Raw genomic sequence first — 27,984 nt, forward strand, 5'->3', positions numbered from 1 at the left:
CTCTTTGCAGGCATCTAACTAGCATATTTTGGAGGAAAAATTAGCTGAAGCATTAGGAAGGGAAATTATGCTGTATGCCACCCCCCACCCACCATTAAGAGTATAAAAGGACCATGGAGGAAGGAGAAACTCAAACCTCACCACATCCACCTAGATTAGCTTACTTGCTCTCCATCACCTCTCCCTGCACCATGCCTTACAACTGCTGCCTTCCCAACCTGAGCTGCCGCTCCACCTGCTGCTCCCGGCCCTGCGTGCCCCCCAGCTGCCACACCTGTACCCTGCCCGGGGCCTGCAACATCCCCGCCAACGTGGGCAACTGTGGCTGGTTCTGTGAGGGCTCCTTCAATGGCAGCGAGAAGGAGACCATGCAGTTCCTGAACGACCGCCTGGCCAGCTACCTGGAGAAGGTGCGCCAGCTGGAGCGGGAGAACGCGGAGCTGGAGACCAGGATCCGGGAGTGGTGCCAGCAGCAGGTGCCCTTCGTGTGCCCCAGCTACCAGTCCTACTTCCAGACCATCGAGGAGCTCCAGCAGAAGGTGAGGGGGGTGCCATGTGGGGGCACAGCAGCAGCTGACTGTCTTTGAACAATAAGACATTCTCAAGTTCAAGTGGCCCTCATAGTAGAATCTTGTTTTCAGATTCTGTGTGCCAAGTCTGAGAATGCCAGGCTGGTGGTGCAGATCGACAACGCCAAGTTGGCCTCTGATGACTTCAGAACCAAGTAGGTTGAGACTTTTAGGCTAGGTGACCCCTAAGGTCCTTATGGCTCTCTCATGGCCCTGTGGGACTAACATTTCCTGGAAGGGGAGAGGCAGCCATTTTTCCCTTTTGATTTCTCTTCTCAAGCCTGGCTTTATCTAAAACTGGTTTCAAACAGAGATCCAGACTCATATGCTGTGTGCACTTCAGCCTATATTGCTATCTCTGGAAGGCCTTCTTAAATCCCCAAATTCAGAGATTGAAAGAGACTGTTCTATGGGGAGTGGTGGTATATTAACCAACAAAATTGAGAGGAAAATGAGAGACTCCATCTCATGAGTTCTTGTGGGGACCTTCTGGTGTTAGGGTGAGTCAGGGGCCTCTCCAATCTATTTGTGCAGAGCTTGAGGGAAACATGGAAGAAAAGGGGGAGAAAACTGTACCAGCTCAAAGAGATGGAGGCCAGTCCATGCACACAAGACACAGAACAGGGGACCGGCTTCTTTCCTGCCTCATCCTTTCTGATCTGTGTGTGCAGGTACGAGACGGAGCTGGGCTTGAGGCAGCTAGTGGAGTCGGACATCAATGGCCTGCGCAGGATCCTGGACGAGCTGACTCTGTGCAAGTCTGACCTGGAGGCCCAGGTGGAGTCCCTGAGGGAGGAGCTGCTGAGCCTCAAGAAGAACCACGAGGAGGTGAGAGGAAAAGGAAAAAAAAAGTAGGTTTCAGATCCAAGCCTTTAGCATCAGCAACCAGGAGGCAAGTGCCATCAGGCTTCTTGAGCTGGGACTCTTCTCTGAAGAACTCAAGAGTCTTCAGAGAATGATGATACTATACCCATAGCATGTAGGGAGGTGGGTTGCTTATTCTCCAGCAACTGGGTGAGGTTGGGCAGGTGTTGGAGATGCTGAGAAAAGGCATCCATTTATTGAGCCCTGCTCGCTGCTGCTCACTGTTAGTTTTTAAATTTGGTGGTAGAGATGGAGGGAAAAAAATAACTAAGACATGTTCCCTCTCTTCAACGGGCTCCCAGTGGTCTAGGCAGATGGCTATGTACAAACGATGGTAGAATACAGGCAGAGGAAAGTAATTCCATATGAGAAGTATGAGCAACATATGCAGGGAATAGTCCAGTCTACCTGGAAGGAGACAGGGAATGTTCTCAGAGACATGTCATGGGAAGGACGAAGCTTTCACACTTGGATGTTTCAATCTGGGGGAAGAGACTGAGCAAAGACACAGAGTGGAAGAGCAGGTATATTAGAGTTTGGCACATGGATTGATATGGCTGGGCATGCATTACTATAGGGGTGAGTTGGGAAATGAGGTAGGATTTGCACAGGCCAGGGAGTTTGGACTTGAGTCTTATTGGAAATGTGAGCTTCTTTCAGTTTTTTGGGGAAATATATTGATGTGATCCCTATTTGGGTCTAATCCTACATCGTATCTGTGTCAGTCTTTGGGAATGATCAGGATATACATTTTTGGCAGGGTTGTTCTCACTGTCCTACAGTAGGAAGATATACAGCAGATCCATTTCTGTGGTTCATTTCTTCCTCTTCTTCCCTCAGGAAGTCAACACCCTGCGCTGCCAGATCGGAGACCGCCTCAACGTGGAGGTGGACGCGGCCCCCACCGTGGACCTGAACCGCGTGCTCAACGAGACCAGGAGCCAATATGAGGCCCTGGTGGAGACCAACCGCAGGGACGTGGAGGAATGGTTCACCACCCAGGTGGGCATCTCAGCACGCGGCCACCCGGGCCCCTCGGCCCCTCGCGGCCCTTGAGGCAGGGTCTCACCCTGTCTCGTCCCCTGTGCTGTTTCAGACCGAGGAGCTGAACAAGCAAGTGGTGTCCAGTGCGGAGCAGCTGCAGTCCTGCCAGGCGGAGATCATCGAGCTGAGACGCACGGTCAACGCCCTGGAGATCGAGCTGCAGGCCCAGCACAACCTGGTGGGTGTTGCTCGGGGTGCTGCCCACCCTCTCCTCACCTGGTGAAGCCCGTGACTTCTCTGGAATCCCACGGAGTCGCCCCCTGAGAAGCGGCTCTGTGACATTCTGTATGTTCCCCTCACAGAGGGACTCCCTGGAGAACACGCTGACGGAGACCGAGGCACGCTACAGCTCCCAGCTGGGCCAGGTGCAGTGCATGATCACCAACGTGGAGTCCCAGCTGGCCGAGATCCGCTGTGACCTGGAGCGGCAGAACCAGGAGTACCAGGTGCTACTGGACGTCAAGGCCCGGCTGGAGTGTGAGATCAACACGTACCGGGGCCTGCTGGAGAGCGAGGATTGCAAGTGAGTGCGAGGCAAAGAACTCTGGAGGACATGTGGTGGGACTACAAGATATTGTGAGCGTACACATGGTGGCCACGTTTTCAACTCACAGAACAACATGCATGTACAGAGTCCACGATGTGACAGTTAAGCAGAAAAGGAAGGTCAGAGGTGAAGGGCATACATCCCCTGCATCAGGGAGCTAATGATAGAGAAGTGGTGGTGGACAGATTGTTGCAACAATAACTGTTGGGTAAGACAGCGTGTATTGTTTTCAGGAGAGCTCAAGAGCATAACATATTTTTCAAAAGGCCAATTTCCACCTCAGCACATGGCATTCTGGGATGGGGAGAAGGATTCGATGGCAATCAAATTTGATTCCAACTATTTCCAACCACTGAGAATTCATGGGTTGTCTCATTAGGCACCTTAGGGCTCTCTCCACAACCATCCCCAATCCGCTCTAAACCTCTGTGTCCTCCCAGGCTTCCCTGCAACCCATGTGCTACCACCAACGCTTGTGGCAATTCCTGCGGGTCCTGTGGTGCCTCTCAAACGCGTTGCTCTTAATTTAAGAACTTTCACCCTCTTTGAAGACAACAATGAAGCCACTCTGATCAAGCAAAGGAAAGGTCCTCGGGTCTTGCCTTCTTTGGAGCCTAGCCATGCCAAATATGATATCTCTAGACATGAAAATGCCTTCCAGATTCAACAAGCAAAGGCACACATGGTTAACTTCCAATGTCTGGGAAATCCCTTTCTGTTGAAGTTCGAGTGTCTTTGTTTCTGAAGATGTCCAGCTCCATGGTATCTGAGCTCCAGGTATTACTTTTAGGGCATTTCCTGTATGTATTGTGTTTCCTGTTTTTCTTGCTTCTTTGGTATTCTCTGGAATGCAAGGAAGCTACTTCATTTACTTCCCAATAAACTTCATTTCTCTGGCATAGTAAATGTGTTTCTCATTCATATTTATGCACTGTAAAGTACCTGTTGTGGCTATTTCATAAAAACGTCCCTTTGTTAGGATGAAATGGGTTAAATGACTAACCCCAGCCATTATGCTCCACTGGTAAATACTGCTGGAGGGGGGAGGGACTGTTCTCCTGGGAAGCTCCTGCCAAGGGGCGACCATGAAGGAAATCTGGCCTCCAACACTCATGCCCCTCTTTCCTTGGCTGCAGGGTCCTTGGCAATACTGAGTCCTCCCCAGATCTGACTGCTATTTCTCACGGTCATCCTCATCATTCAGGGGTTGATTTTCTGTTCCCCTTTCTCGTAAACTGCCTAAAGACCAGCTTTTGTAGAAACTGCTCAAAGAGCAGCTACCCTCTCCTTTCAACCTGTCAACTGTACCTGCATCCCCACTGTAGATTACCTGCCTTTCCCTGAAGACGTGCCTTCAATGATTTCCATAAACCAGCACACTCTGGGTTCTCTCGTTATATCTCCTGCTACCTATTTTCCAGCTCCTGATTAGCCTGCCTTCTCCTTTCTGTCCCAATTGGAGGAAATGCCTAGATCCTCAGCTGTGTTTTTTTCTCCTCCATCCCTGTTCAGGAAGAACTAGCACCTCTATGCTGACAACTCCGAATCTTGCTCTCATTTTAGTTCAAGTCCCAGGTCTTTAGTTGCCCATAGGACAGTTTCACTTGATACTAGGCTGCCACATCACATTTAATTGGACTGAAACTTATCTTCATCAAACTGGTTCCTCTTGTTACCCACTTGTTACACCCAACACTTCTTAATCTAAAGACCCTTTAAATGCAGGTAAGCGCATCTCCCCACCTTCCCCTCTTTTCAAGTTCCCTCTTTCCTCTAGGTCTTCTCTCCTATCTACAATGTTCTTATGTAACTTCTGTATCATTTTATTTCTTATAATTTCAAGAAAGACCAGTGCTCATTGTCTCCCCCAACAGACATGAACACTACCTCCCACGTGATTCATATCTGAATTATTAGAGCTCTCAATTCTCTTGGTCACTGTGTCAAGTCTTCATTCGATTTGACCCTATCTAACCTACACAACTGCAACCAACCATCTGTTGTGTATGCTCCATGTGGAGCACTGAGAATACACAAATAAATGAGCCCTGGTCCTGGCCCACGGCATGTTCACAGTCTAGAATGGACAAGACAAAGAGACAACCCTTATGCAGACAAACATCCATGTGGCCCAAGAAAGGTGTAAGTAAAGAATGATACATTTCTGACCTGTGAGAGAAAAACTATATGATTTCAGGAATTATTTCTATAGTTTAAGTGTGAGAGAGTGGTAAAAAGAGAGAGGAGGTAGCGCTCAGTCAGAGCTTTGAAAACCCAAATATTCTGTTCATATGAATACTGTCTGCCTATCCTTCAAGAGAGACAGTATCATCACCCAGTTATAGCCCAGTGTAAACCACGGAATACTGTATGTGGAATAAAGGAACAGTAACACTAATGAGGATTCATGAGAAGGTTATTAAAACTTAATATACTTCCCTTGTTCCAACTTCAGTCAACGATTACTGTATGATATTAGCATAATTCTGAAACGAAGTTTGATGGGGTATGTTTGGACAGATGAGTATATGCAGGTCTGACAAGAGGGAAAGTTTTCCCAAACATGACCTTTGCCTGGAAAGGAGAAGAGGAAGCAGGAAATGTGTCTAGAGCTTGGCAGACCAATTTCTAACTGGAGCAAAGCATAAATATAGTGGCTGATGATGAAACTGCAAAGTAGTCATGGAGCACTATATCTGGCAGTGCTTTTCATGGTTATCTGTGAGATTTATTTGTAAGGAAGTTTGGGATATGATCTATAGAGAGCTATGTATAAGGTGGGTTGTGATGAGTCCTAGAAGTTGGTGAGATTGGGTGGAAAAGAAGGAAGAATCATTGGGAGGCTGGTGAGAGACAACAGGACTGAGATGGGGGTGGTGGTTGGGGAGCCAAGGGTGGGGTGGATTTCAGAGGCACAGCCTGGGATGTGGAAGCAAATTGGGGGTAGAGGAACAATGGAAAGGGAAGGAAGGAAACTAGTACTGATTGAATACCTGCTTTGGGTCAACATGAGAGACATTTTTTGAGCCTGAGAAAATGAAACACCAGTGGGGCTCCAGTGGAGAAGGCTGGAAGAGAATGACTGGATTTGGGAGAGACGTCAGAGAGTTACCTAAACAGAGATGATCAGTTAGAACCATAGGAGTTGTTAAGACTGTCAAGGGGATGATGTTACACTATGGACAACCTTGGGAACCACTGGTAGAAATGACAGAGTGGCCTCAGGCTCTCCAAAATCCCTGACGTGAGGTTCCTTCTTGATTTGGCCCAGTCCCCAAGGAGAGAGGTGATATCTGGTTAAAAGCAGTTGGGAGTGGGAAGCTGAAGCAACACAGAAGTCAAGAAAGGGGTGCCTGGATGGCTCAGTTGGTTAAGCGTCTGACTTTGGCTCAGGTCATGGTCTCACGGTTCATGAGTTGAGCCCTTCATCGGGCTCTGTACTGACAGCTCAGAGCCTGGACCCTGCTTCAGATTCTGTGTCTCCCTCTCTCTCTGCCCCCCACCACCCCCTGCTCACATTCTATCTCTCTCTTTCAAAAAATAAATACACATTAAAAATTAAAAAAAAAAAGAAGTCAGAAGAAATTGGGGTTTTGATGAGGGAATGGTCAATGGCATCCTTCTCATGAATCCTCATTAGTGTTATGGTTCCTTATTTATTCCACTTACAGTATTCTATGGTTTACACTAGGCTTCAATTAGGTGAAGATATTGTCTCTCTTGAAGGGAGAGAAAGAGGAGAATTCAGACAAGTCAGTGGACATAGTAATAGGGAGATCACTGGTGACCATAGAGAGAGTAGGGTCTATAGGTTGCTGAGGAAAGAAGTCATAGTTCAGTGACTTTCACATCTTTTTCAAGTTACCAACTTAATAGTGAACTTAACACAAAAGTTCAACACAATGTATTCATACTAAACATGAAGCTTACTTTGCTTTATCTTCTGTGTACACTTTTAAGTGTTTATTTATTTTTGAGAGAGAGAGAAAGAGATGGGGGGGGGAGAGAGAACAAGTGGGGGAGGAGCAGAGAGAGAGAGAGAGAGAGAGAGAGGGAGACACAAAATCTGTACAGGCTCCAGGCTCTGAGCAGTCAGTGCTGAGCCTGACACAACATGGGCTCAAACCCATGATCATGACCTGAGCCGAAGTTAGAGGTGTAACTGAATGAGCCATCCAGGTGCCCCCTCTGTGGAACTCTCAAAATGTTTTAGCACCTGCTCTTCCCTTTGGTATGCAGAGCAGTCACATAAACAGGTGTTCATTCCTTCTCTGAATGGTTCCTGAATCCAGCTTTCGCAGATTAGCACCATTAAGTTATGTTGTCTTGGATTTTTTTTCACATTCTTCTTGACTTCTCTATTCTAGACTGGATAGAGTTAAAAACATACTGATGAGCTTTGCATTTTTATGATTTGGCTTGGTCCCTTAAAGACCTCCAAACTCCATTCCCACTGGGAGTCGAAGACTGAGTGTAAGGGACAGAACAGCAGTTCTGGAGAGGATTTGAGTGATGGGCTCTGAATCCTATTTCGGGGTGCATTTTGATCAGCCCATATTAGCATTGACCTAGCTCATTCTGCATATCCTCCTCTGTTTGTTCCTCATTGAAAATCTAGTTTGAACATCTTCCCAAAGCCAAACCTGTTGGTTTAATTCCTGGATCACCATGACAATTGCTCCCTTCAATGTGGTAAGGCCGAGTGGTTGATAAACTGGCAATAGATACTTTTATGGAATAGTCTATGGAAGCCCTATATCTTGTTCTTATAAGCAGCTCTAACTGGGGCTGGCCCAGCAGGGTGGGCTAGGGTTGGTAATGAACAGTGTTTCTGCTTTTCGGATTTTCCAGTGAATAACTCTTCATCCCTTAGGCAAACATCAGTATCTTGGTTTATGTGTGCCCAGCGATGGCACTCCTGGTCTCTTCTTGCCATTTGTCTACATTAAAATAGAATTAATCTGTAAGTGGCTCAGTATGTTACTTTGCATTTCCCAAGTAATGCAATTTATATTTCTCGTGGTAAGAATTTCAAGTGCCAGTACCTGGCCATCAGAGAAGATGGTTTTGGGAAGGAGGAGGGAGGCTTCCTAATACCTTTAAAGTTCTGCCATGGGAAGATGGTCTCAGTAGATCTGCCCTGAAACTACTCTGGTTGAGTGCCTCCGGTGGGTTGGCATGTGATCTCTCCCACGGATATAGTCTTGGCTTCTATAATAAATAGTATCTTTTAACCTCAAGTGCAATTTTCTCACATCTGGAGACCAGAAGCCTTACTGTGGCGTCTGCCACAATTACACAGGCAGGTCTAAAACTTTTTTGTTTGTTAGGATTTGATCTGCTCATCATGTTTATTGAAGGGTCATTAACTAGAGACAATGACATTGCTTATGTAAAGGGAAGGATTCAAGCACACAGTAAGTGGAATAAATAAAAAACAACTGCCTTCCAGAAATCTTGGGAGATAAAACTTGGCTCTTTTCTAAATAAACCCAAGTCCTCTCAACTATTATAATCTAATTACCATGTAGCTATGCAGAAATCATGGTTATTTTTGCTCAAGAGGTGGGAGTAGTCATGTTTTCTAAACTCTGCCCTCCACTTTTGAAGATACAGGGTACTTATCTCTGGGTCATTTTGTTCTGAGGCAGAAGCTGCCATCATGGTTTAGGAATCCCTGCGGACATATTTATCAATCCAGAATACAGCATCTCTCCTATTCTTTAAAAAAGTGCCATTGTCTCGGTTTTCCTCTTTGGAATGTTGGGAAATAGAAGAAGGAGTGAAACAGAAAAGCTGATGAATCTGATGAAAGCTATTTGCTTTATGTTATTGGTACTGATTTTAAACTAGCACGCCCGTCCGATCTCTCTCTAAATGTAGAGATTCAGGCAGGAGAGGCAGAGAGTTGTGGATTGTGAACGTGGGTAAGGATGTCAGTGTCTTCAAAGCATTACCTTCTGGGAGACTGCACACTTACTCCAAATTCGCTGCCCTTTATGGGAGCAGATCTGAAGCTTCATGTTGGCAATGACTTTCAGAATCACCCAAGAAAGAGTACATTATTATTTTACAGTCCCGATGTGTTTCTGACGCATTAAAGATGCTACCAAATTCTGTTGCTTATCCCACTTACTAGGCTTGGTTCCAAATGATATCCGGCGAGTTTCAAAAAGAGACACACTCTCAGGAGATGAAGATTTGTCTTCAATGAGGCTAACCAAAAGAAAGTGTCCCAGAGTGTGAGGTCAGCTTTGTAGAAGAGGTGATGTGAGCGGTGGCTATACAGGAGGAATGAGCACATAGCTTCCAGAAGGAATTGCTTTAAGGTGTCTCTGTCCTATTTTGAGTGCTGATAGATGAAACGTAAAATCCTCAGAGTTCATATCTCCATCTGGAATAGCACCGGGGCAGAAATATATTGATGGTCAAAGATGCTACTAAGCATGTCATGGCGTGGTGGTTTTTCAGGATCACATCCTTGGGAGAACTGGGCTCAGATGTTTCTCTGTCAAATCAACCAAAGGTTTCTTTTTTTTTTTTTTCAAGCTTTTAGCAGGTATTACACTTTCTCATTTACCAGACTTCCTTCCATTAGAATGGAAAGGACCTTTAGTTCTTTGATGGAGAACAGGCTTTTGTTTCTTGGCCCGCTCTAATCTAGGAGGGGATAGTGCCGGGTAGTGATTGAGCTTCACTGAACTCAATCCACTTGCGCATTATTGCAAGTCAGTAGTGAGGAGACTGGAAGAGACAATTGGTGTGATGGAGAGAGCGTGCCTGTTGGAGTCAGAGAGGTTTGGGGTTGAATGCTGGCTCACAGTGTGGGAGCCCTGGGACCATAGGCAACCTCTCAGAGGCTTGGGGTCCTCCTCTACAAACCCTGCAGGGTTTTGTGAGGCCGGAAGGAAATAATGCATATGAGGTGCATCGAACAGTGGTCCTCAGGAATCCGGTGCCATTCTGATAACACTCCTGTTGTGTGTAAGCACACAATACATTCTTCATGCAGGGTGGGTACTCCCAAGTTGTTTGTTTCCTTAACGTTGCTGACCACTGAGTAACAGTAGAAATGGAGTCTGGTGGTGGGTGGAGGGGCTTCCTGCAGCTCCTCTAAGGAGAGCAGAGAGTTGCCTCCAACTGGTCCGCATGCAAGGGCAAAGGGCTGTTGAACAGGATGGCCTCACAGGTCTGCTCTGATCTCAGCTTCCAGGATTCCCTACTGAACAGTCCAGTTTCCAGGCAGGCTTCCTTAAGTGGCTTTCCTCACAGAGCCCTCACTGAATGGGGGCTGGATGAGGCACAAATGTTTCCTCCTTTAGGAGAAAGAGGCACAGAAGTGCCTCCATCTCTGGGGGACAGGGGACAGCTGTCACTCTAACTCAAAACCCTATGAATAAGCGCTCCTGTTGACAAGGTCATGGGTTGGTCACTTTGAAGGTCTTACTTAACCAACCAGCATAATTGGCGAGGAGTCCTGACTTAGCAGGAAGCCAGAGTAAAACGTTTTATGAGGTGAAGGACTCGTGTGAGGTGGCTAAATAACAAGTGGAAAAATGGGTAAATAGGGTAAAAGGTGGGTAATGCTGCATGTGGTCACCACACCCACTGCTGACAGAATATAAAGCTCTGGACAGGACCAGGGCTTACACCAGAGAGAGGAATCAGCCTTTGGAACTGACCTTCAGAGCTCTGCTGAAAAGCCCTCCAGCACCATGCCTTACAACTTCTGCCTTCCCAACCTGAGCTGCCGCTCCACCTGCTGCTCCCGGCCCTGCGTGCCCCCCAGCTGCCACACCTGTACCCTGCCCGGGGCCTGCAACATCCCTGCCAACGTGGGCAACTGCGGCTGGTTCTGCGAGGGCTCCTTCAATGGCAGCGAGAAGGAGACCATGCAGTTCCTGAATGACCGCCTGGCCAGCTACCTGGAGAAGGTGCGCCAGCTGGAGCGGGAGAATGCGGAGCTGGAGACCAGGATCCGGGAGTGGTGCCAGCAGCAGGTGCCCTTCGTGTGCCCCAGCTACCAGTCCTACTTCCGGACCATCGAGGAGCTCCAGCAGAAGGTGAGGGGGTGGGCACCACACTGCCGACTTAGTTAACTGTTTAATTTTTTTGAATGTGTTTTTATTTGTGTGAGAGAGACAGAGATACAGAGTGTGAGCAGGGAGGGGCAGAGAGAGAGGGAGACACAGAATCTGAAGCAGGCTCCAGGCTCTGAGCTGTCAGCACAGAGCCCGACGCGGGGCTCGAACTCACAAGCCATGAGATCATGACCTGAGCCCAAGTCGGAAGCTCAACCAGCTGAGCCACCCAGGCGCCCCAGGTTAACTATTTATTTAAATTTAACGCACCAACTTCTTACTGGATCTAAGGCTGTTCAAAGCTACACCAATAAAGACATTGACTTCATTGGCTTAGGTAGGACATCTTAGGAAATCTGTTTGGGAAGCTCTATAGGAAGGATGCAGACTGGGGTAGGATAAGGCATCAGACAGGTAAGATGTTTCTTACCTAAAACCAGAGCATCTGATTTTTTAGTTCTATTATGATATCCTGGTCTTGTTTTTAGGCCTATAAGCCTGTAGGCTTAAAAAAGCATGCACCTGAATTAGTTCAGCTAGGAATTTCCTGAGTAGATCCTCAAATATTTAAAGCCTTTCAAAGCTGTAGCAAGAGACTACGTCCATAGCAAAGCAAAAGAGCTGTTGACCCCATTAGCCTCACTAATATACACAGGCCCTGTACCATCCACTAGAGCAAGCATGCATGTGAGAATTCAGGGTCAGAAATGCAGGAGCAGAAGTGGGGATAAGTATAGAGTCAGCATAGAGAGAGAGAGACAATACATGCTGTAGGTCAGGGAGGGCTTCCTACAAGAGGAATATCTGAGTAGGCTTTGATGGATGAATAGTTTATATCCAGTGGGACAAGCCTTTGATTCTCCAAGGAGATTGACTGGTCACTGCTCAGTAGTGCTGGCAAAAGTGAATGCCAGAAAAGGGGCCATGCAATTTGAAGATCATGTATTCATTTGCCCATATTTACTGAACACAAGGCACAGTGCTTGAGTGGGGGATAAAGTTCAGAGTAAGATAGTCTAGTCTCTTTCCTTCAGGAGCTCGCAGTCTACTAGGGGAGACAGACATGGAAACACATGGTGAGAAGTGTAACTGGCTACGTGCAAAGTACTGTGGGCATGCACGGGGGATGTGACCCCCTGTGGGAGCTGGGGGCGGGGTGGAGGGGGAATGTGGGTCATTCAAGGGGTCTTGCTGGGTGGGCAAGGACATCCCAGGGCATTCCAGATAGAGAGAGCTTTGTACAAAAGCATGGAAAAGGGTAATGTGAAGGGGAGTGGAAAGAGGTCAGCAGGGCTGGAGTAAAGGGGTGTAAGGGTAGGAAAACCACCCTGTCCTGGTTTGGCTGGGATTCTTCTGGGCTTAGCCTTCCAAGAGCCCCCTATTTCTTTGTTTATTTCTTTCTTTTTTTCACATTTATTTATTTTTCAGAGACAGAGACAGAGCATGAGCAGGGGAGGGGCAGAGAGAAAGGGAGACACAGAATCCTAAGCAGGCTCCAGGCTCCAAGGCATCAGCGCAGAGCCTGACATGGGGCTCGAACTCATGAACTGCGAGATCATGACCTGACCCGAAGACAGACACCTAACCCACTGAGCCACCCAGGCGCCCCAAGAACCCCCTATTTCTAAGCAAACTGGGACACAGGTCACCCTAAGTGAGGCTCATTACCCAGTCTGGTCAATTCCTGCAAGAAGCCAGAGGCAGACCAAGGAGAGGAAGAATTAATGACTAAGGGCACATTTCCCCTTGACTGTTTTAGTTTTGAAATGAACAGTGCTATTAATTGGTTCATCTTCCTTTTATTCCCAAACTGAAAATCTGAAAAGACTGAAAGCTATTTGGAAAGAATGTGTGCTTGGAAAAAAAAAAAAAAAAAAAAAAAAAGCTTTTCACTTTAAGGCACAGGCGTTCCTTCTCAGTATAACTCATTTCATAATGAATCCTGTCCCCAGATCCTGTGCAGCAAGTCTGAGAACGCCAGGCTGGTGGTGCAGATCGATAATGCCAAACTGGCTGCGGATGACTTCAGAACCAAGTAAGGTTTTTCTGAGGATCAGAGCACTCTAGTAACACACAGGCTGACTTATGACCTGATGAACTCTGTCCTGGGTGCGAGCAAGCAGATGTCTGGGGTGACACTGGGAGGATTCTTGCATTGAGTTCGCAAGGTTAAATGTCAGTTTCCTCACTGAATGAAAGAATGTTGCATTTTAAGCCTCCTTTTAAGGAGTGCAAGAAACCACCCACTCATTCTCTTTTTCAACTTAATATGTGGGCCCAGGTTAAAAGTGAATTTCACACCTGTTTCTTAGTGTAGGTTCACCACTATCAGCCCGTCAGAAAAAAGTTACTAAATCACAAAAATAGGAAGCAAAATCCATTTCAGCGAATGACTTTTCTAGGTGTGATCTTTACAATCATAAGAATCCTTTGCATGTTTAAGGGACTTTATAGCTTACAATGTAATTGTAATTATTATGCCATTTCTACATCTTTGGACCAACCTGTGAAGTGTTAGTTTGGTTTCCATTGTATAGATGAAGAAGTCCAGGCTCAGAGACATTAAGGAATCTATCCATGGTTCTGATTTCTAATTCAGTGCTTTCATTACATCAGTTTGCTTTCAAGGTGGTTGGAAAGGATGGTAAGACAATCTATATAACAGGCTTATGAAGTTCACCAACTCACTGAAAGAGGCAAGAAGACAAGGCCTAATCCATAGCAGCCTGTACATGGGGGTTCTTAGAACAAATGCAGTTAATATCAGATTAAGACTGTACATAGGCCCCCAACCAATCCCTTCCCTGTGGGTCTCAGGGAAGAAATAAGTCTTTTTTTCATTCAGCATGGTAGCATGTTTTTCCCTTCCAAAAAACTTTCTAGAAATTCAAAAACTTGCAAAATGTAATTAATTCGACTGGGCCAGCCAAGTAAAGCCCTGGAAAAAAAGTCTTTTTTTTTTTTTTTTTTTACTCCCTTTGACCTTTTTGCATGTGTGCAGGTATGAGACGGAGATGGGCTTGCGGCAGCTGGTGGAGTCAGACATCAACGGCCTGCGCAGGATCCTGGATGAGCTGACTCTGTGCAAGTCCGATCTGGAGGCCCAGGTGGAGTCCCTGAAGGAGGAGCTGCTGAGCCTCAAGCAGAACCATGAGCAGGTGAGGGAGTCCCAGCCCCCGTCATCCCAAATGGAGCCCTCCATACCTCCCCCGAGCAGGATAAGGTCGGTCTTTACTAAGCGCCTCAGAACTAACACAACAGTTTGCTGCTTGCTCAAAACCCTCTTGGGGGAATTTTCAGGGACTGGCTCATAAGCTTACCTCTTTTACCTAAAAGAATGTGGTCAGCTGACTTATTTTCCCTTGGAGCCAGATATATGGCCAAAAGTCCACACAAAGATATTTAAAGTACTTTCTACTGTTTGACAAGTTCTATTAGCTTTTGAAGGTGACAAATGAAGGACTAAGACTGGAAGAAGACAGCAAACTCCCTCACGTTATAGGTCACCTAGATACTAGAACCCAGTGGGTGGATGGATGGATGGATGGATGGGTGGATGGATGGGGGGGTGGATGGATGGATGGGTGGGTGGGTGGGTGGATGAATGGGAAAAATGAGAGAGATGAAATAATGGTTGATTGAGACCTCATGGTTGAATGTAATAGAGGATGTCAGATGCATGTATCAAACATTAGAGTTTTAAAAATATAATGTATTGTCAAGTTGGCTAACGTGGAAGAGGAAACTATGTATACACTATATAATGGCAGAAGACCAGGAAATAAATGGGAGGAGTTATGCCTGGTTTCTCTGTATTGATGTAGCAATAATTATAAACCAGTTACCATACCAGGCTTATCACTGAGCAAAGGGAAAATCAGAAATGATTGAATCCTGGATTGGGAAGAAATATTAGCAATCACTTTTTCAAGCAGCCTCATCATGCAGATGAGAAGACACTCAGGTAAGAGGCCTGTATCACACAGAAGTAACTCAGCTGGTTCTACATCAACTGGGCCTCAACTCATATTTCCTAAATTCATTGCAATCTTCTTCCCATCATATTGAACTTGCTCAAAGAGAGTTTATTGACAGGCTTTTTTTCCTGAGTTCATTCCTCTCCCTTCTCCTTCAGGAAGTCAACACCCTGCGCTGCCAGATCGGAGACCGCCTCAACGTGGAGGTGGACGCGGCCCCCACCGTGGACCTGAACCGCGTGCTCAATGAGACCAGGAGCCAATATGAGGCCCTGGTGGAGACCAACCGCAGGGACGTGGAGGAATGGTTCACCACCCAGGTGGGCATCTCAGCGCGCGGCCGCCCGGGCCCCTCGGCCCCTCGCGGCCCTTGAGGCAGGGTCTCACCCTGTCTCGTCCCCTGTGCTGTTTCAGACTGAGGAGCTGAACAAGCAAGTGGTGTCCAGTGCGGAGCAGCTGCAGTCCTGCCAGGCGGAGATCATTGAGCTGAGACGCACGGTCAACGCCCTGGAGATTGAGCTGCAGGCCCAGCACAACCTGGTGGGTGTCGCTCGGGGTGCTGCCCACCCTCTCCTCACCTGGTGAAGCCTGTGACTTCTCTGGAGTCCCATGGCGATGCCCCGAGAAGCGGCTCTGTGACATTCCGTATGTTCCCCTCACAGAGGGACTCCCTGGAGAACACGCTGACGGAGACCGAGGCACGCTACAGCTCCCAGCTGGGCCAGGTGCAGTGCATGATCACCAACGTGGAGTCCCAGCTGGCCGAGATCCGCTGTGACCTGGAGCGGCAGAACCAGGAGTACCAGGTGCTGCTGGACGTCAAGGCCCGGCTGGAGTGTGAGATCAACACGTACCGGGGCCTGCTGGAGAGCGAGGATTGCAAGTGAGTGGCCAGCAGACATCATCCCTGCAAGGCACATGTATGGTTCCACTCAAGGACAAAACAGAGAATTTTTGGGTTAAGTTTCAGAGGCCAGCATGTCTGTAGAGATCAGAGGTTTCTGTTACAATAGTGTACCGTAGAGGGAATTTTTTGTTGTCATTGCCTGGCCGAAAGGTATTTTCTTTTCCAAAAGATACTCAGGAGACTTGACTGTTTCTCCAGCTGGTGAGCTTTTGGAGGCTGATGGGTAAATAAAGCCTTCTACCTTCACGGCTGGCCTGTCACAGCAAAAGGGAAAACAAAACTCAACAACCATCACATGTATTTGAGCAGCCCTTTCAGATTTAAACCATACTTTCAAATCCACTATTTCATTGATCCTTGTTGGAATCATCCGAGGCAGGCGGAGTGGGGACAGTATAGCCAACTCACATATGAGCATGACACAGTGTTTTCATGAACACATTCTGTGTGGTAGGTATTACCAATCCCATCTTACAGGCAGGGAGACTGAGGCTCAGAGGGGTGAAGGGACTTCCCCATAGCTCCAGGGTTATAGAATGAGGGCTGGAATCCCACCCTCAGTCTTCTTTGCTCTTCTCTGACACTGTCTCAGAGCTTTGTAGAACAGTCTGAACAAGGCTTGGCTTCCTAAGATGTCGGAGAATGGCTTCTGCTTTTTCTGTCTCCTTGGGTTGACCTCCCTCCTTTTTAAAAATGATCCCTCTCATGCTGATGAGCTATTAATTCTGTCTCCCAGGCTTCCCTGCAACCCCTGCGCCACGACCAATGCGTGTGACAAGCCCATCGGACCCTGCGTCACCAATCCCTGCGCCCCGTGTGGCCCACGCTCCCGCTGTGGGCCCTGCAACACCTTTGGGTGCTAGATATCCAGGGGCCAGCAAGAGGATTGCATGAAGACAGAGGGGCCATCGATTGCCCAGCCCTGCTTCTCTGACGAGCATCAGCCACAGGAGCCAGCCCCAGGCATCCCTATAAATCACGATCTGGAAGGAGAGCAAGTGCCCAGGTGTGGCCCGGCACTGAGCCCAGCCCACCTGACCCTCATCATTCAAGGCTGCTCTCTTGTAGTTATGCTGTGACCTGATGGTCTGCCAGGTCTGGGCTGTGAAGGTGTCATACGACGTGTGTTGTGGTTCTCTCTGTTGCTTTGACCTTCCTTGCAGTTCCCCGAATCCCTTTGTAAATCTAATAAACTTTCCTCTTGCAAAGCAGTGATGGTTCTCATTTGTATTCATTCTTTCCAAAGTGTTCACTCTATGTGTACGTGCTTCTTATAAAACCACTTGAAAGCACAGGAGGACTGTGTCATTAATCCTCTCCCCAAAGGGCTTCATCACCATTAATTAACATTCATTAGGTGCAGTGAGCCCAGCGTCCGCTTGGGCCAGCTGGAAACCAGTAGGACCACTAAGTCAACAGGATTCATCTGAATATGGTGTATATTCACTATGGGAGCTGACTCAATAATGCACAGTGGTTAACATTTCTAGAAAGTTCCCCTTTTTCTTTTCTAAGTGCCTGCAAGAAGAAGGACAGGAGCTAACATTTATTGGACACTGAGCAAGTACCAGGAACTACACAACTCATTTTCTTTCTTCTGCACCCAGTAAGGAGCCCAGAAATGACAGTTATGCTGGTGCCCTGCTCCTGCTGGTGCCTCCTGATGTCCGGCCACGGTTGATGGTTCCCACAGTTGTGCGTGCTGAGTCCATGCAAGCCAACTGTCCCATCTTGGGCTAAAGTGCTAGTTATGTAATCTCTCCTTGAGATGCAGCTGACACTATGTCCTGCTGCTAGGATGATGGCTGCTCCAGTGTTGGTCATAAACTCTTGTCTTAACACACTTAGCTTCCTTAGTGTCTGCTCCGGTGTCGTTGATTTCACTGGTGCTGCTGGGGCTCCCTTATCCAGACCTCAGGCGTGGCCCTGGACAATGACAGAGTGACCCTCCACGCTGTGCTCAGAATGTCCCAGATCCAGCTGGTGTACTTCAGCCTCTCATCCTTCCTTCCCAGAAGCCACCTGCATGTGTGCTATGAATACACTTCTGCACTCTATGCAATCAGTTCTCCGTATGTGCTGGGACCACCACTCACCCATGGGTACCAGCAGCTGCCTTTATCAGGGACAGGTGCCTCCCAGACACCCAGTCCTCTGCCTTGCGAGTGAGAGCTCCAATGTTTCAGCGCAGTAAATACACTTTCTCTTACCGCTCAGTGTGTAAAGCATCAAACAAAACGTTGTCTCTATGTTAGTCAAGGCTGTCAATGGGAGGACTAGGTCTGGGGGAGGCTGTCCTGAATCTTGGTCTCTGCCACAGTGATTTCTTTGGTGAAGAAGAGAAAGGAGTTCAAGGAAATCACTCTGTCCCAGGACAAAGCCAGATTGATTTCTGAGCTGTCTGGGTGGGTTTCAGTGCTACTCACCTCATATGTGGGGCAAGACACATGCGCTGAAGTCCCCTGCCGGTGAGCTGTGACTTGCCACCTGGTGAAACAAGGCACTGCTGCTATTTCTTATTTTAAATTGCTAATTATGAAGTATTTCAAACATCTGAAAATACAAAAAAAACAATAAGACACCTATAAATCCACAACCAAGATTTGATAGATGTAACCTTGTGCTGTATTTACACCATTGCTATGTGTGTGTTTTGTTTGTTTGGTTTAGTTTTTGGGAAAAAAAGGTTACAAGTCGACCTCGAACTGATCCGTTACCCATTCTTCTCTCCCTCTGTCCCCCTGGAGGTAAATTCCATTCTAAATTTGGTGATATATTATTCTCCAATTTAAACACTTCTAAAAATTATACATAGGGTATCCATGTACAGTGTGTGTGTGTGTGTGTGTGTGTGTGTGTGTGTGTGAATTAGCAGTTTAAATTAGAAAATACAAGTGGTATAAAGCTTGCCATCAATTTTCTCCATTCAACATTACGTGTCTGAGATTTATCTGTGTTAATACACATTATTCTTATAATTTATTTTAACTTCTTTGTAGTATTTCATAATGAAACAGATCATGTTTTTATTTACTTATTCCACTGCTAAAGGACAGTTAGGGTGTTTCTTCCTTTCTTTAATCATTAGAAACAGTGTTGCAAGAACATCCTTGTCAACATCTCTCTTTATGTACCTGTGTGAGTCGTTCTCCAGAGCCGTGGTTCTCAAAGTGTGGTCCTGGCAACCTGGGAAGCTGTCAGAAATGCAAATTCTTCAGTCCTACCCCAGACTTACTAACTCCAAAACTCCGGGGGTAGGGCCCAGCAATCTGTTTTGTTTTGTTTATTTTTTCTTTGTTTTGTTTTACAACTTGGTAAAAACGTTTGGGTATACATCCAAAGGAAATGAAATCACTGTCTCAAAGCGATAACCGCAGCCCCATGTTCAACACAGCATTGCTCACAAAAGCCATAAGTGGAAACAAATGTCTGTAGACACAGATAACTGTAATATATATACAGATTATACACACACACACACACACACACACACACACACACACACAATAGAAGGGGAAAAAAGAAGGCAATCTTGTCATTTGTGTTCAAAGTGGATAAACTTGGAGGACATTATGCTAAGTGAAATAAGCCAGACATAGAAAGTCAAATACTGCATGGCCTATTTTTTTTTTTTTTATTTTTTTTTCAACGTTTTTTATTTATTTTTGGGACAGAGAGAGACAGAGCATGAACAGGGGAGGGGCAGAGAGAGAAGGAGACACAGAATCGGAAGCAGGCTCCAGGCTCTGAGCCATCAGCCCAGAGCCCGACGCGGGGCTAGAACTCACAGACTGCAAGATCGTGACCTGGCTGAAGTTGGACGCTTAACCGACTGCGCCACCCAGGCGCCCCTGCATGGCCTATTTTTTGTTAACATTTTAAAAAAAAAATAAAAAAAAACCCTTTGTCTATTTGAGTATAGCTGACACACAATGTTGCATTCATTTATGCATTCTCTCTCTTACATGTGAAATCTAAAGAAGCTGAACTCATAAAAACAGAGAGTAGAAAGGTGGTTGCCAGGGACCAGGGGTGTGATGGAAATGGAGAGCTGTTGGTCAAACTGTACAAAGTTTCAGTTATACGGGATGAGTACGTCTTAGAGCTCTAATGTACAGTGTGGTGATGATAGTTAATAATACTCTATTGTATTTTGGGGAATTTTCTAAGAAGAAAAATCCTAAATTAAATCTTCCCAGCATGCATGCGTGCACCTGCAACCCCCCAAACACACACACACCCGAAGGTGACCCAGTAGAGGTGATGAATACGTCATTTAGCTGGATTGTGGTGATCCTTCCACAATGTATGTGTATGTATATAAAAGCATCAAATTGTACACCCAGCAATCTGTTTTCACTCGCAAATTTGTGCAGTGCCAACAGATACAAATACTGCCAATAAATGTGGGTATGATGGCATCGTGTTTTATAGCTTGTAGTTTTCTTATTCTTAGTGAAATAAAACCTTTAAAGAATCTTTTGATTGGCCGTTTGGGTTTCTTATCAACTCAATAAATTCAACTCAATAATCATGGAATGCCCACGATGACCTAAAACTCTCCTGGGTGTCAGGACAGGGGAGTGAAAGAAACTAAGACCTGCTCTCAAGGAACTTACGTTCAGGTGGGGAGACAGACAGTAAAAGAGTCAGACAAACATGACTATGTCAAGTGGTAAGTGCTAAGAAGCAAAACAAAGCTGGGTGCTGTAGACTGTGCCCCCCAAATCCTCATGTTGAAATCCTAGCTCCCATTGTGACAGTATTGGGAAGTGGGGGCCTTTAGGAGCTGATTAGTCCTGAGGATAGAGCCTCATGAATGGGGTTGGAGTCCTTATAAACAGAGACCCCAGAGGGCTCCCTCACCTCTCCTGCTATGAGAATACTGCTGTCTATGAACCAGGAAGCGGGCCCTCACTGAACACTGAGTGTGCAGGAGCCTTGATCTTGGGCTTCCCAGCCTCTCGACTGTGACAGATAGATTTCTATTGTTTATAAGCTGCCCAGTCTTTGGTAACCTGCAATAGCAGCCTGGATGGACTAAGACACTGGGGACAGTGTCAAGGGGACAGAGAAGGATGGGGGAAGAAGCCTTTCAGGTAGGGTGGTCAGGGCACTGAACGTCTGACAGAAAAATAGGGTTTAGTCTATTGCATTGAATTTTACTACTGACACACTTGGATTTATTTTTAAAATCTTATTTTGTGCTTGCTATCAATTGTGATTTCTTTCTTAGCTTATTGTTTTCCCCTTTCCTGAGATCTATCAGCTTGATCTTGTTTTCTTTGTTGATGCTTATTAATTTTTAAATGTGCAGACATAGTGCTAATTTTAACTAATCTCTCTCTTCTTGCATATAAAACAAGGTGCAAAGAAGTTTTGATTTATGTTCTTTATTTTTTAAGTTCTGCCTTTAAAAAAATTTTTTTTTAATGTTTGTTTATTTTTGAGACAGAGAGAGAGACAGAGCGTGAGCGGGGGAGGGACAGAGAGAGAGGGAGACACAGAATATGAAGCAGGCTCCAGGCTCCGAGCTGTCAGCCCAGAGCCCAATGAGGGGCTTGGACTCACGAACTGTGAGATCACGACCTGAGCTGAAGTCGGACGCTTAACCGACTGAGCCAGCCGGATGCCCCTAGTTCTGCCTTGTTTTTGCACTCAAAAATTTGGTCATTGTTACTATTATTTTTAGATTTTCCTGTATGTTTACTGGGTTGTTTGCTTCCAATCCTTTTTTCACTTTCTTCCTCCTTTCTGGTTTTAATTTCTTGTTTTCTGAAATGCATTCTTTGGTAGTTCCTACAGTACCTGTGATAAGTTCTCCCAGTTGCTGTCTGAAAATGTCTCTTCTTAGTGGTCCCTCCTGAACGATGGTGTAGTTCAGTGTAGAGTTCCAGAAGGGTGGCTATTTTCCTCTGGTCTTTTCAAGATTATCATACCATTGTCTTTCGCATTTTGTTGCTGATGCTAAAAAGCATATTACCCATATAAGTGTGGTTCCATGTTGGTAATCCTTTTATTTACTTCCCCCTCTCTTTGTTTCTAAGATTGCTTCTTGGTCTTGAAGTGTTGTGTGGCTTCACTATAGTTTGTCTAGGGGTGGGTCTGGTTTTGTTTTCCTAATTAGGATTGATGTGCTTCTTGAATTGATTCATGCTTTTCAGAACCAGTGGAACATTCTCAGCCATTGTGTTGTTTGTGTATTACTTCTGTCTTATTCGATTTTCCACGTCTGAGTTCCTTTTTATTTTTTTTATTTATTTTATTTTTTTAAATTTTTTTTTTTTTTCAACGTTTATTTATTTTTGGGACAGAGAGAGACAGAGCATGAACGGGGGAGGGGCAGAGAGAGAGGGAGACACAGAATCGAAACAGGCTCCAGGCTCTGAGCCATCCGCCCAGAGCCCGACGCGGGGCTCGAACTCACGGACCGCGAGATCGTGACCTGGCTGAAGTCGGACGCTTAACCGACTGCGCCACCCAGGCGCCCCTCTGAGTTCCTTTTTAAAAGATAGCTTTATTGAAGTGTAATTCATATTATGTAAAATATAATTCATATGCCACAAAATTCCCCTGTATGAAGTTTACAATTCAGTGCTTTTCATTGTAGTCATAGAGTTGTATAGCCATTATTACAATTTTAGAACATTTCATCACCTCAAATAGATACCGTGTACCCACTACCCAGAAGTCATTCCTTAGGACACCCCACCTCAAATTAGGCAACCACAATGGTGTCTATAGGGTCGCCTAGCTTAGGCATTGCATGTGGATAGAATCGTAAAATCTGTGGTGTTTTTGGACTGGCTTCTTTTACATAATGTTTTAAATTTAGAGACCAAATAAAAGTTCAGCTTTTTAAAAAAATCTTTCTGTGACAATGAGCATACTTTTTTCTTTCTCTTTTTCTTTTTCTTTTTCTTTTTCTTTTTCTTTTTCTTTTTCTTTTTCTTTTTCTAGATCACGTTTTCACTAAGGGTACAGTCCCTTGAGAGATATGGGTTTTTCCTGTTGTCTGAGCTCCAACTCTCTCATATAGACTGAAGGTCTTGTCCCTTGTCCCTCATTTCTAATTCACTGTTTTTCAACCTAGCCTCTTCACAAACTCTCTGTGTGACCTTAAGCAAATCACTTCCTCTTTGGGGTTAACGTTTTCCCATTTGTAACATAGTTGGGTGAGATGACCACTTGAGCCCTTGGTGGCTCCAACATTCTAAGATTCTAGGCTTTATCTGACTCAGACATGATTTCCAGAAGAGAAATTTCACAATCCTTTATTTGTGTGGGAAGTCCATTCTTAGAGTGTGGCTCAATGTGAGGTGATTCTAATACATGATCTTGGACTATGGACTGGCAGTAAATTGGCAGAACATTTTTCCAGGGGTTGTTCCTTTTGGCATTCTCTTTGCCTGGAGCTCATGCCCACACCTCAGTCACTTTTGAACTACAGATTGTTTGATTCCATAGGAAGCTTGGTGTCCTTTCCTCACTTCCTAATAGCTCCCCTTCAGAATTGGCAAAGTCAGCAGTTATCACAAGGGTGACAGTGAAAATCGTGACAAAACTTTTATTTCCGGAACAACAAGCTCAAGTGTAATTTAGTGATTATATTGGAATAGGAGACTTACTTGGGTCTTTTTACGACTCTTTACTTCTTTAGAACACTTACAAGAATTTCCTTTTGGATTTTTTCGTGTAAATTTTATTCCTTTTGCTTGTGTAGGAGGAATAGGTATGTTTTCAAAAAATTTGGAGAGAACAAAAAAGCACAGAGAAGGGCGGGGGAAGCATTCATAACCCTACCATTTAAAAGCATCCAGTGTCATCATTATAGTGTGGTTCTTTTTATCTCTCAGTTGTCCCCATTGTTAAAATCATGTACATTAATTTTGTTATGACTGTGTGTTATTTTGGGTAACTATACTGCTCTTGAGTAGGGTCACTATTTGTGGTTCTAAGTTGTTTCAACCAATGGGATATAATTATATCTAAGTTGTTCCAAACTATTGAAACAGAATTGTATCATCAATTTAGAAATAATGATTGAAATCAGGATGGCAATAAGGAACCTTAATATCACTGAGTTGTATCATTTCCATATTCACCCTTTATTCTTCTTCAACATGGCATATCTATGGGTAACAAGTGTGTTTTTTTCTGTTTTTTTTTTTATTGTCTTTGATATCTGCCCCTAAGTAGTTGACAGATCATATTGGTTGTGAAATTATTCAACATTTCTGCAGTCTGCTGATGGGGGCTGGGAATCCATGGGGATTAGCAGATTTGGCTTCTAATTATATGATCCTAAGTAAGCCATTTCTCCATTCTGAGCCTCAGTTCCCTCATTTATAGAATGAGAGGCTTGGATAAGATGATCATGATGATCTCTGATCTCACTCTTTTTCCAAGATTTTCTCCCTCTCTGACAATTTTGGCTTTTGGGATTTACATTAGGACGTGGAAGGGAGGATCAGAAAAGCCAAATGCAAAGCAGCCTGGTTTTGGATCTGCAGCTATAGCTGAATCGTGGACTCTTGCTGTGAGCATGTCCCTGAGTTCTGCTGTCTTCCGCTAGAACAGCAGTAAGGAGCCTTTCTCTTCACCTAGGCACACAACTGAATTCTTTCCTCATAGCTTCTCTTTAAGATACCAAATAAGTCTCATCTTATGCCCTGAAAAAAAACCCCAGAAATTGTGTTATATTCATGAGCATTTCTGATTGCTTGTGCTTCTTGGGTAGATGTTCCTAAATCATCAACTATTATGAATCATCAAATCCAAACAAGCTTGACACCTTTAAACTACTTAAAGCACACTCTAATTATTGTAGAAAGTTTGTATTGGTAAGACCAAAGCTCACAATCTTTATAATCAGGTGTACAAACGGACTGTGGCAGGACTTCTTTAAACAATGGACATCTCACCTCTGGGTTATTTAAAATCTTGATTGCCTAAAGTTCAGTGTGGAGGTACTTGAAGAACACAGGTACTGTTTACAGTAAACACATTCATGTGACCATGGAAAGGTCCTGGCAACTTGTTGGCCAATGTATCCAAGACCCTTTCCATGATTCTGATCTTATAGGGTCCCTTTGCCACACTTGACACTTTTGACCTTCACCTCCACTTTGAAGCTCTCCTCCCTAACCTTCTCTGATGCCATGAACTGGCTCTCTTCATTTTCTCCAACCATTTCCCCATTTCTTTATGACTCTTTTTCCTTCTCCTGCTCTTAGGTTGGGGAATCCCCAAAGTTTGGTCCTCAAGCCCTTGTTGCTCTTCTCTTCGTACATTCTCTCTTGGTTCATTTCTCCAGCTTTCACATCTTCACTAGGCTCATACTCGCCATGAATTCTAGCTTTGTTACTCCAAGGACCTGATGAACATTTTCCTGTATAGATTCCACCAGTCCTTCCAGTATAGCTGATCAAGAATGAAACTATATCACTGCTCTCCTTAGAACCTTCAATGGCTTCCTATTGACCTCCTGAGGAAGCCTAAGCTCCTCAAGGAGGTATACAAGGTCCTTCATATGAAAGTCTTTCCATGCCTTCAGGGAACTCAAGTAGAGAGAGAGAGAGAGAGAAGAATGTAGGTCATGACAATGCCATGTGCTCAAGGTGAGACGAGAACTCACAGAGGAGGAAGAAATAATCTGTCAGAAGTTAGGGAAAGAGCTAGGTCATTTATATCTAAACAACATGAGATGATGGACAGAGTTTACTTCTCCTCTACCCTCATCTATCACTCCCTGACTTACATGGTGCTTCCTGAGCTTCTCTCGGTTCCTCTGTTGCAGAACCTCCTAACCTTACTGAGGTGAATGGATTGGAGGGTCCATGGTACTCATGCTCTGAATCCTTAGAGTGGCTGGCCAAGGCAGCCCAGTCACTGCTCCAGTGAGCCACAAAGTGTGATCATTTCCTATATAAGCTTTTGTGTGAAAAATGGGAAGCATGCCTGAATACAATGTGCACTTGCACCAAAAAGCCTTACTAGACCCCCCACTCAGTCTGGTAAGGTCCTCTTGCTCGTTCCTAGAGCCCCTGGGGCTTGCCCTGTCACAGATGTATCCCGCACCCAGCTGGTGTGCATCCTCCACCAGATTGTAGGCTTGCCTCTCTCGCTCACCGTGCCTGCTCAGTTCCTGGCACCTGAAGGGCTCAGTTAAATGTCTGCTAAAGGAAGTGGGCTAGCTCATCCTTGATGAGCAAAACAGTCTGTGTTCTTCTCAAATATTTCGCTTGCCAAATTTTGGGTTCATTCTTTATCCTCTCCCACATCTCACCTTTCTAAATGATTGCTGGTTAAAAAAAAATGTCTTCTTTGAGAATGATTCTTAACACCATTTCTTCTTTTATGCTTCCTCTGCAGACACCTAAATGAAGCCCCACCTCACCGCTGGCCTGGATTACTGCAGTCGCCTCCTTGCTGGCCCCTCTGCCTCCAGCCTTACCTTCATTTTGCTAAAAAAGATAAATGTTTGCTAAATATTTCCTAAAACATCTCCCTCCAGGACAGTCTAAGCTCTTTAGCTTTGCCATAGAGAACTTCTACCATATGGCCTCGACCTCCCCATACAGCTTTATTTTCTACAACCTCCCTACACACCTCTTCCCTCCCAGCCACTAGTCTCATTGACTGTGTGTGTCACACCTGCCCGCTGTGTGTGCACGCCATTCTTCCACCTGCAGGGCCCATATTTCTCCTCTGCGTCTCAGAAGCCTTGCGCCCCAGCACATATATGCTCCTGGGAACTTCCCATCCTGGCAGGGCCCTCTTGCCCATTTCCTCAATCTCTCACTTATCACTTACCATCTCCTGCCTTAGATTATGATTCCACATTCATTCCTCATCCACTCAACGCACATCCATTGAGTGTCTACTGAGTACCATGCACTTAAAGATGAGGATTCAGAGAATTAGACTCTGCTGCTGCCTTCAGGGAACTCAGATACAGAGATAGATGAGCACAGAAGTTGTGCACTGCCATGCTTAAAGTGAGATGAGACCTCACAGAGGAGGAAGAAATTATCTGTCTGAAAAAGTTAGGGAAGGAGATAGTTCATTTGTATTTAAGCAGCATGGGGTGATGAACAGAGATCACTGTTCTCTGTGTTGGAATCCTGGCTTGACAACACATTACCTCCTACCCTCTATGCCTCCATTTACCCACCTGTAAAATGGGAATAATATCATGTACCTTGTAGGGTCATGGTGAGGCATGAATGAGATCATGTTTGTGAAAAGGGCTTAGCACCAAGGTGAGCCTGTACAGGTGCTCAACAAGTGTGAGCTCCTTCTGGCAGCTCTGGGCCAACCTTCCCTTCCTTACAGTGCCCCGGACATACTGTTATCCTGGTGACTGTTATTTGGTTGATTTATATTATCATGGAAATTTCTGCCATATCAAGAAACAGAGCCACTGGGAGCCAGGCTATTTTAAGTATTCCAGAAGGGATCTACTCCCCTCTCTGAGAACCATGAATTTGGCATTTGGCATTTGGCATTTGGAAATTTGACCTGGCAAAAGATACACGGGCAAGAACTGTGCTTTCGCATCTTAGCAAGAAGAGCTGGGGGCTCGCCAAGGAGTCCGGGCCATCAAGCCAGGAGGCAAAGCGCAATAGTGTCCCCGGACCTGCCCCACCCCACTAATGAAGCCCAGGGCATTCATGAGCCCAGCTCTTTGAAGCCACTCTATGAAGCTCATACTTCATTGATGCACAGCATGGCAGAGGAGTCCTGACTTAGCGAGAAGCCCAAGTAAAGTCTTTTACGAGGTGAGGGACTCTTCTGAGGAAACATAACAAACCGGGGGGAAGGGCTTTTGACAATCACCAAATGAGTAAGAAAAAAAGGGAGGCCTTCCATGTCCACACCCTCTGTGGAAGGGGTATAAATGCTCCCCAGGGGCAGGAGACCCATAGCTCTGTGGCTTGGAGAACTTGAACTCCGTGTTCAGCCGGGCGTCTCGCTCCCTCCTTCCTGCACC

At 45.6% G+C, this 27,984-nt stretch overlaps 2 protein-coding genes across 2 annotated transcripts; both read left to right on the top strand.

Moving 5' to 3' along the window:
- The first annotated feature begins 87 nt into the window (after positions 1 to 87).
- LOC125158513 (keratin, type I cuticular Ha4) lies at positions 88 to 3,549 on the top strand. The gene is made up of 7 exons (XM_047845718.1): positions 88 to 539; positions 642 to 724; positions 1,241 to 1,397; positions 2,274 to 2,435; positions 2,530 to 2,655; positions 2,780 to 3,000; positions 3,465 to 3,549. Exons 1-7 carry the CDS (start codon positions 114 to 116, stop codon positions 3,547 to 3,549), a joined length of 1,260 nt encoding a protein of 419 aa, XP_047701674.1. The 5' UTR covers positions 88 to 113.
- A 7,187-nt stretch (positions 3,550 to 10,736) lies between these two features.
- LOC125158514 (keratin, type I cuticular Ha3-II) lies at positions 10,737 to 16,852 on the top strand. Its single transcript, XM_047845719.1, has 7 exons — positions 10,737 to 11,087; positions 13,058 to 13,140; positions 14,107 to 14,263; positions 15,241 to 15,402; positions 15,497 to 15,622; positions 15,745 to 15,965; positions 16,726 to 16,852. The coding sequence occupies exons 1-7, from the start codon at positions 10,740 to 10,742 to the stop codon at positions 16,850 to 16,852; spliced, it is 1,224 nt and encodes a 407-aa protein (XP_047701675.1). The 5' UTR covers positions 10,737 to 10,739.
- Positions 16,853 to 27,984: the final 11,132 nt, after the last annotated feature.

This window comes from Prionailurus viverrinus, unplaced genomic scaffold, assembly GCF_022837055.1.
Source record: "Prionailurus viverrinus isolate Anna unplaced genomic scaffold, UM_Priviv_1.0 scaffold_35, whole genome shotgun sequence".
Taxonomy (NCBI): Eukaryota; Metazoa; Chordata; class Mammalia; order Carnivora; family Felidae; genus Prionailurus; species Prionailurus viverrinus.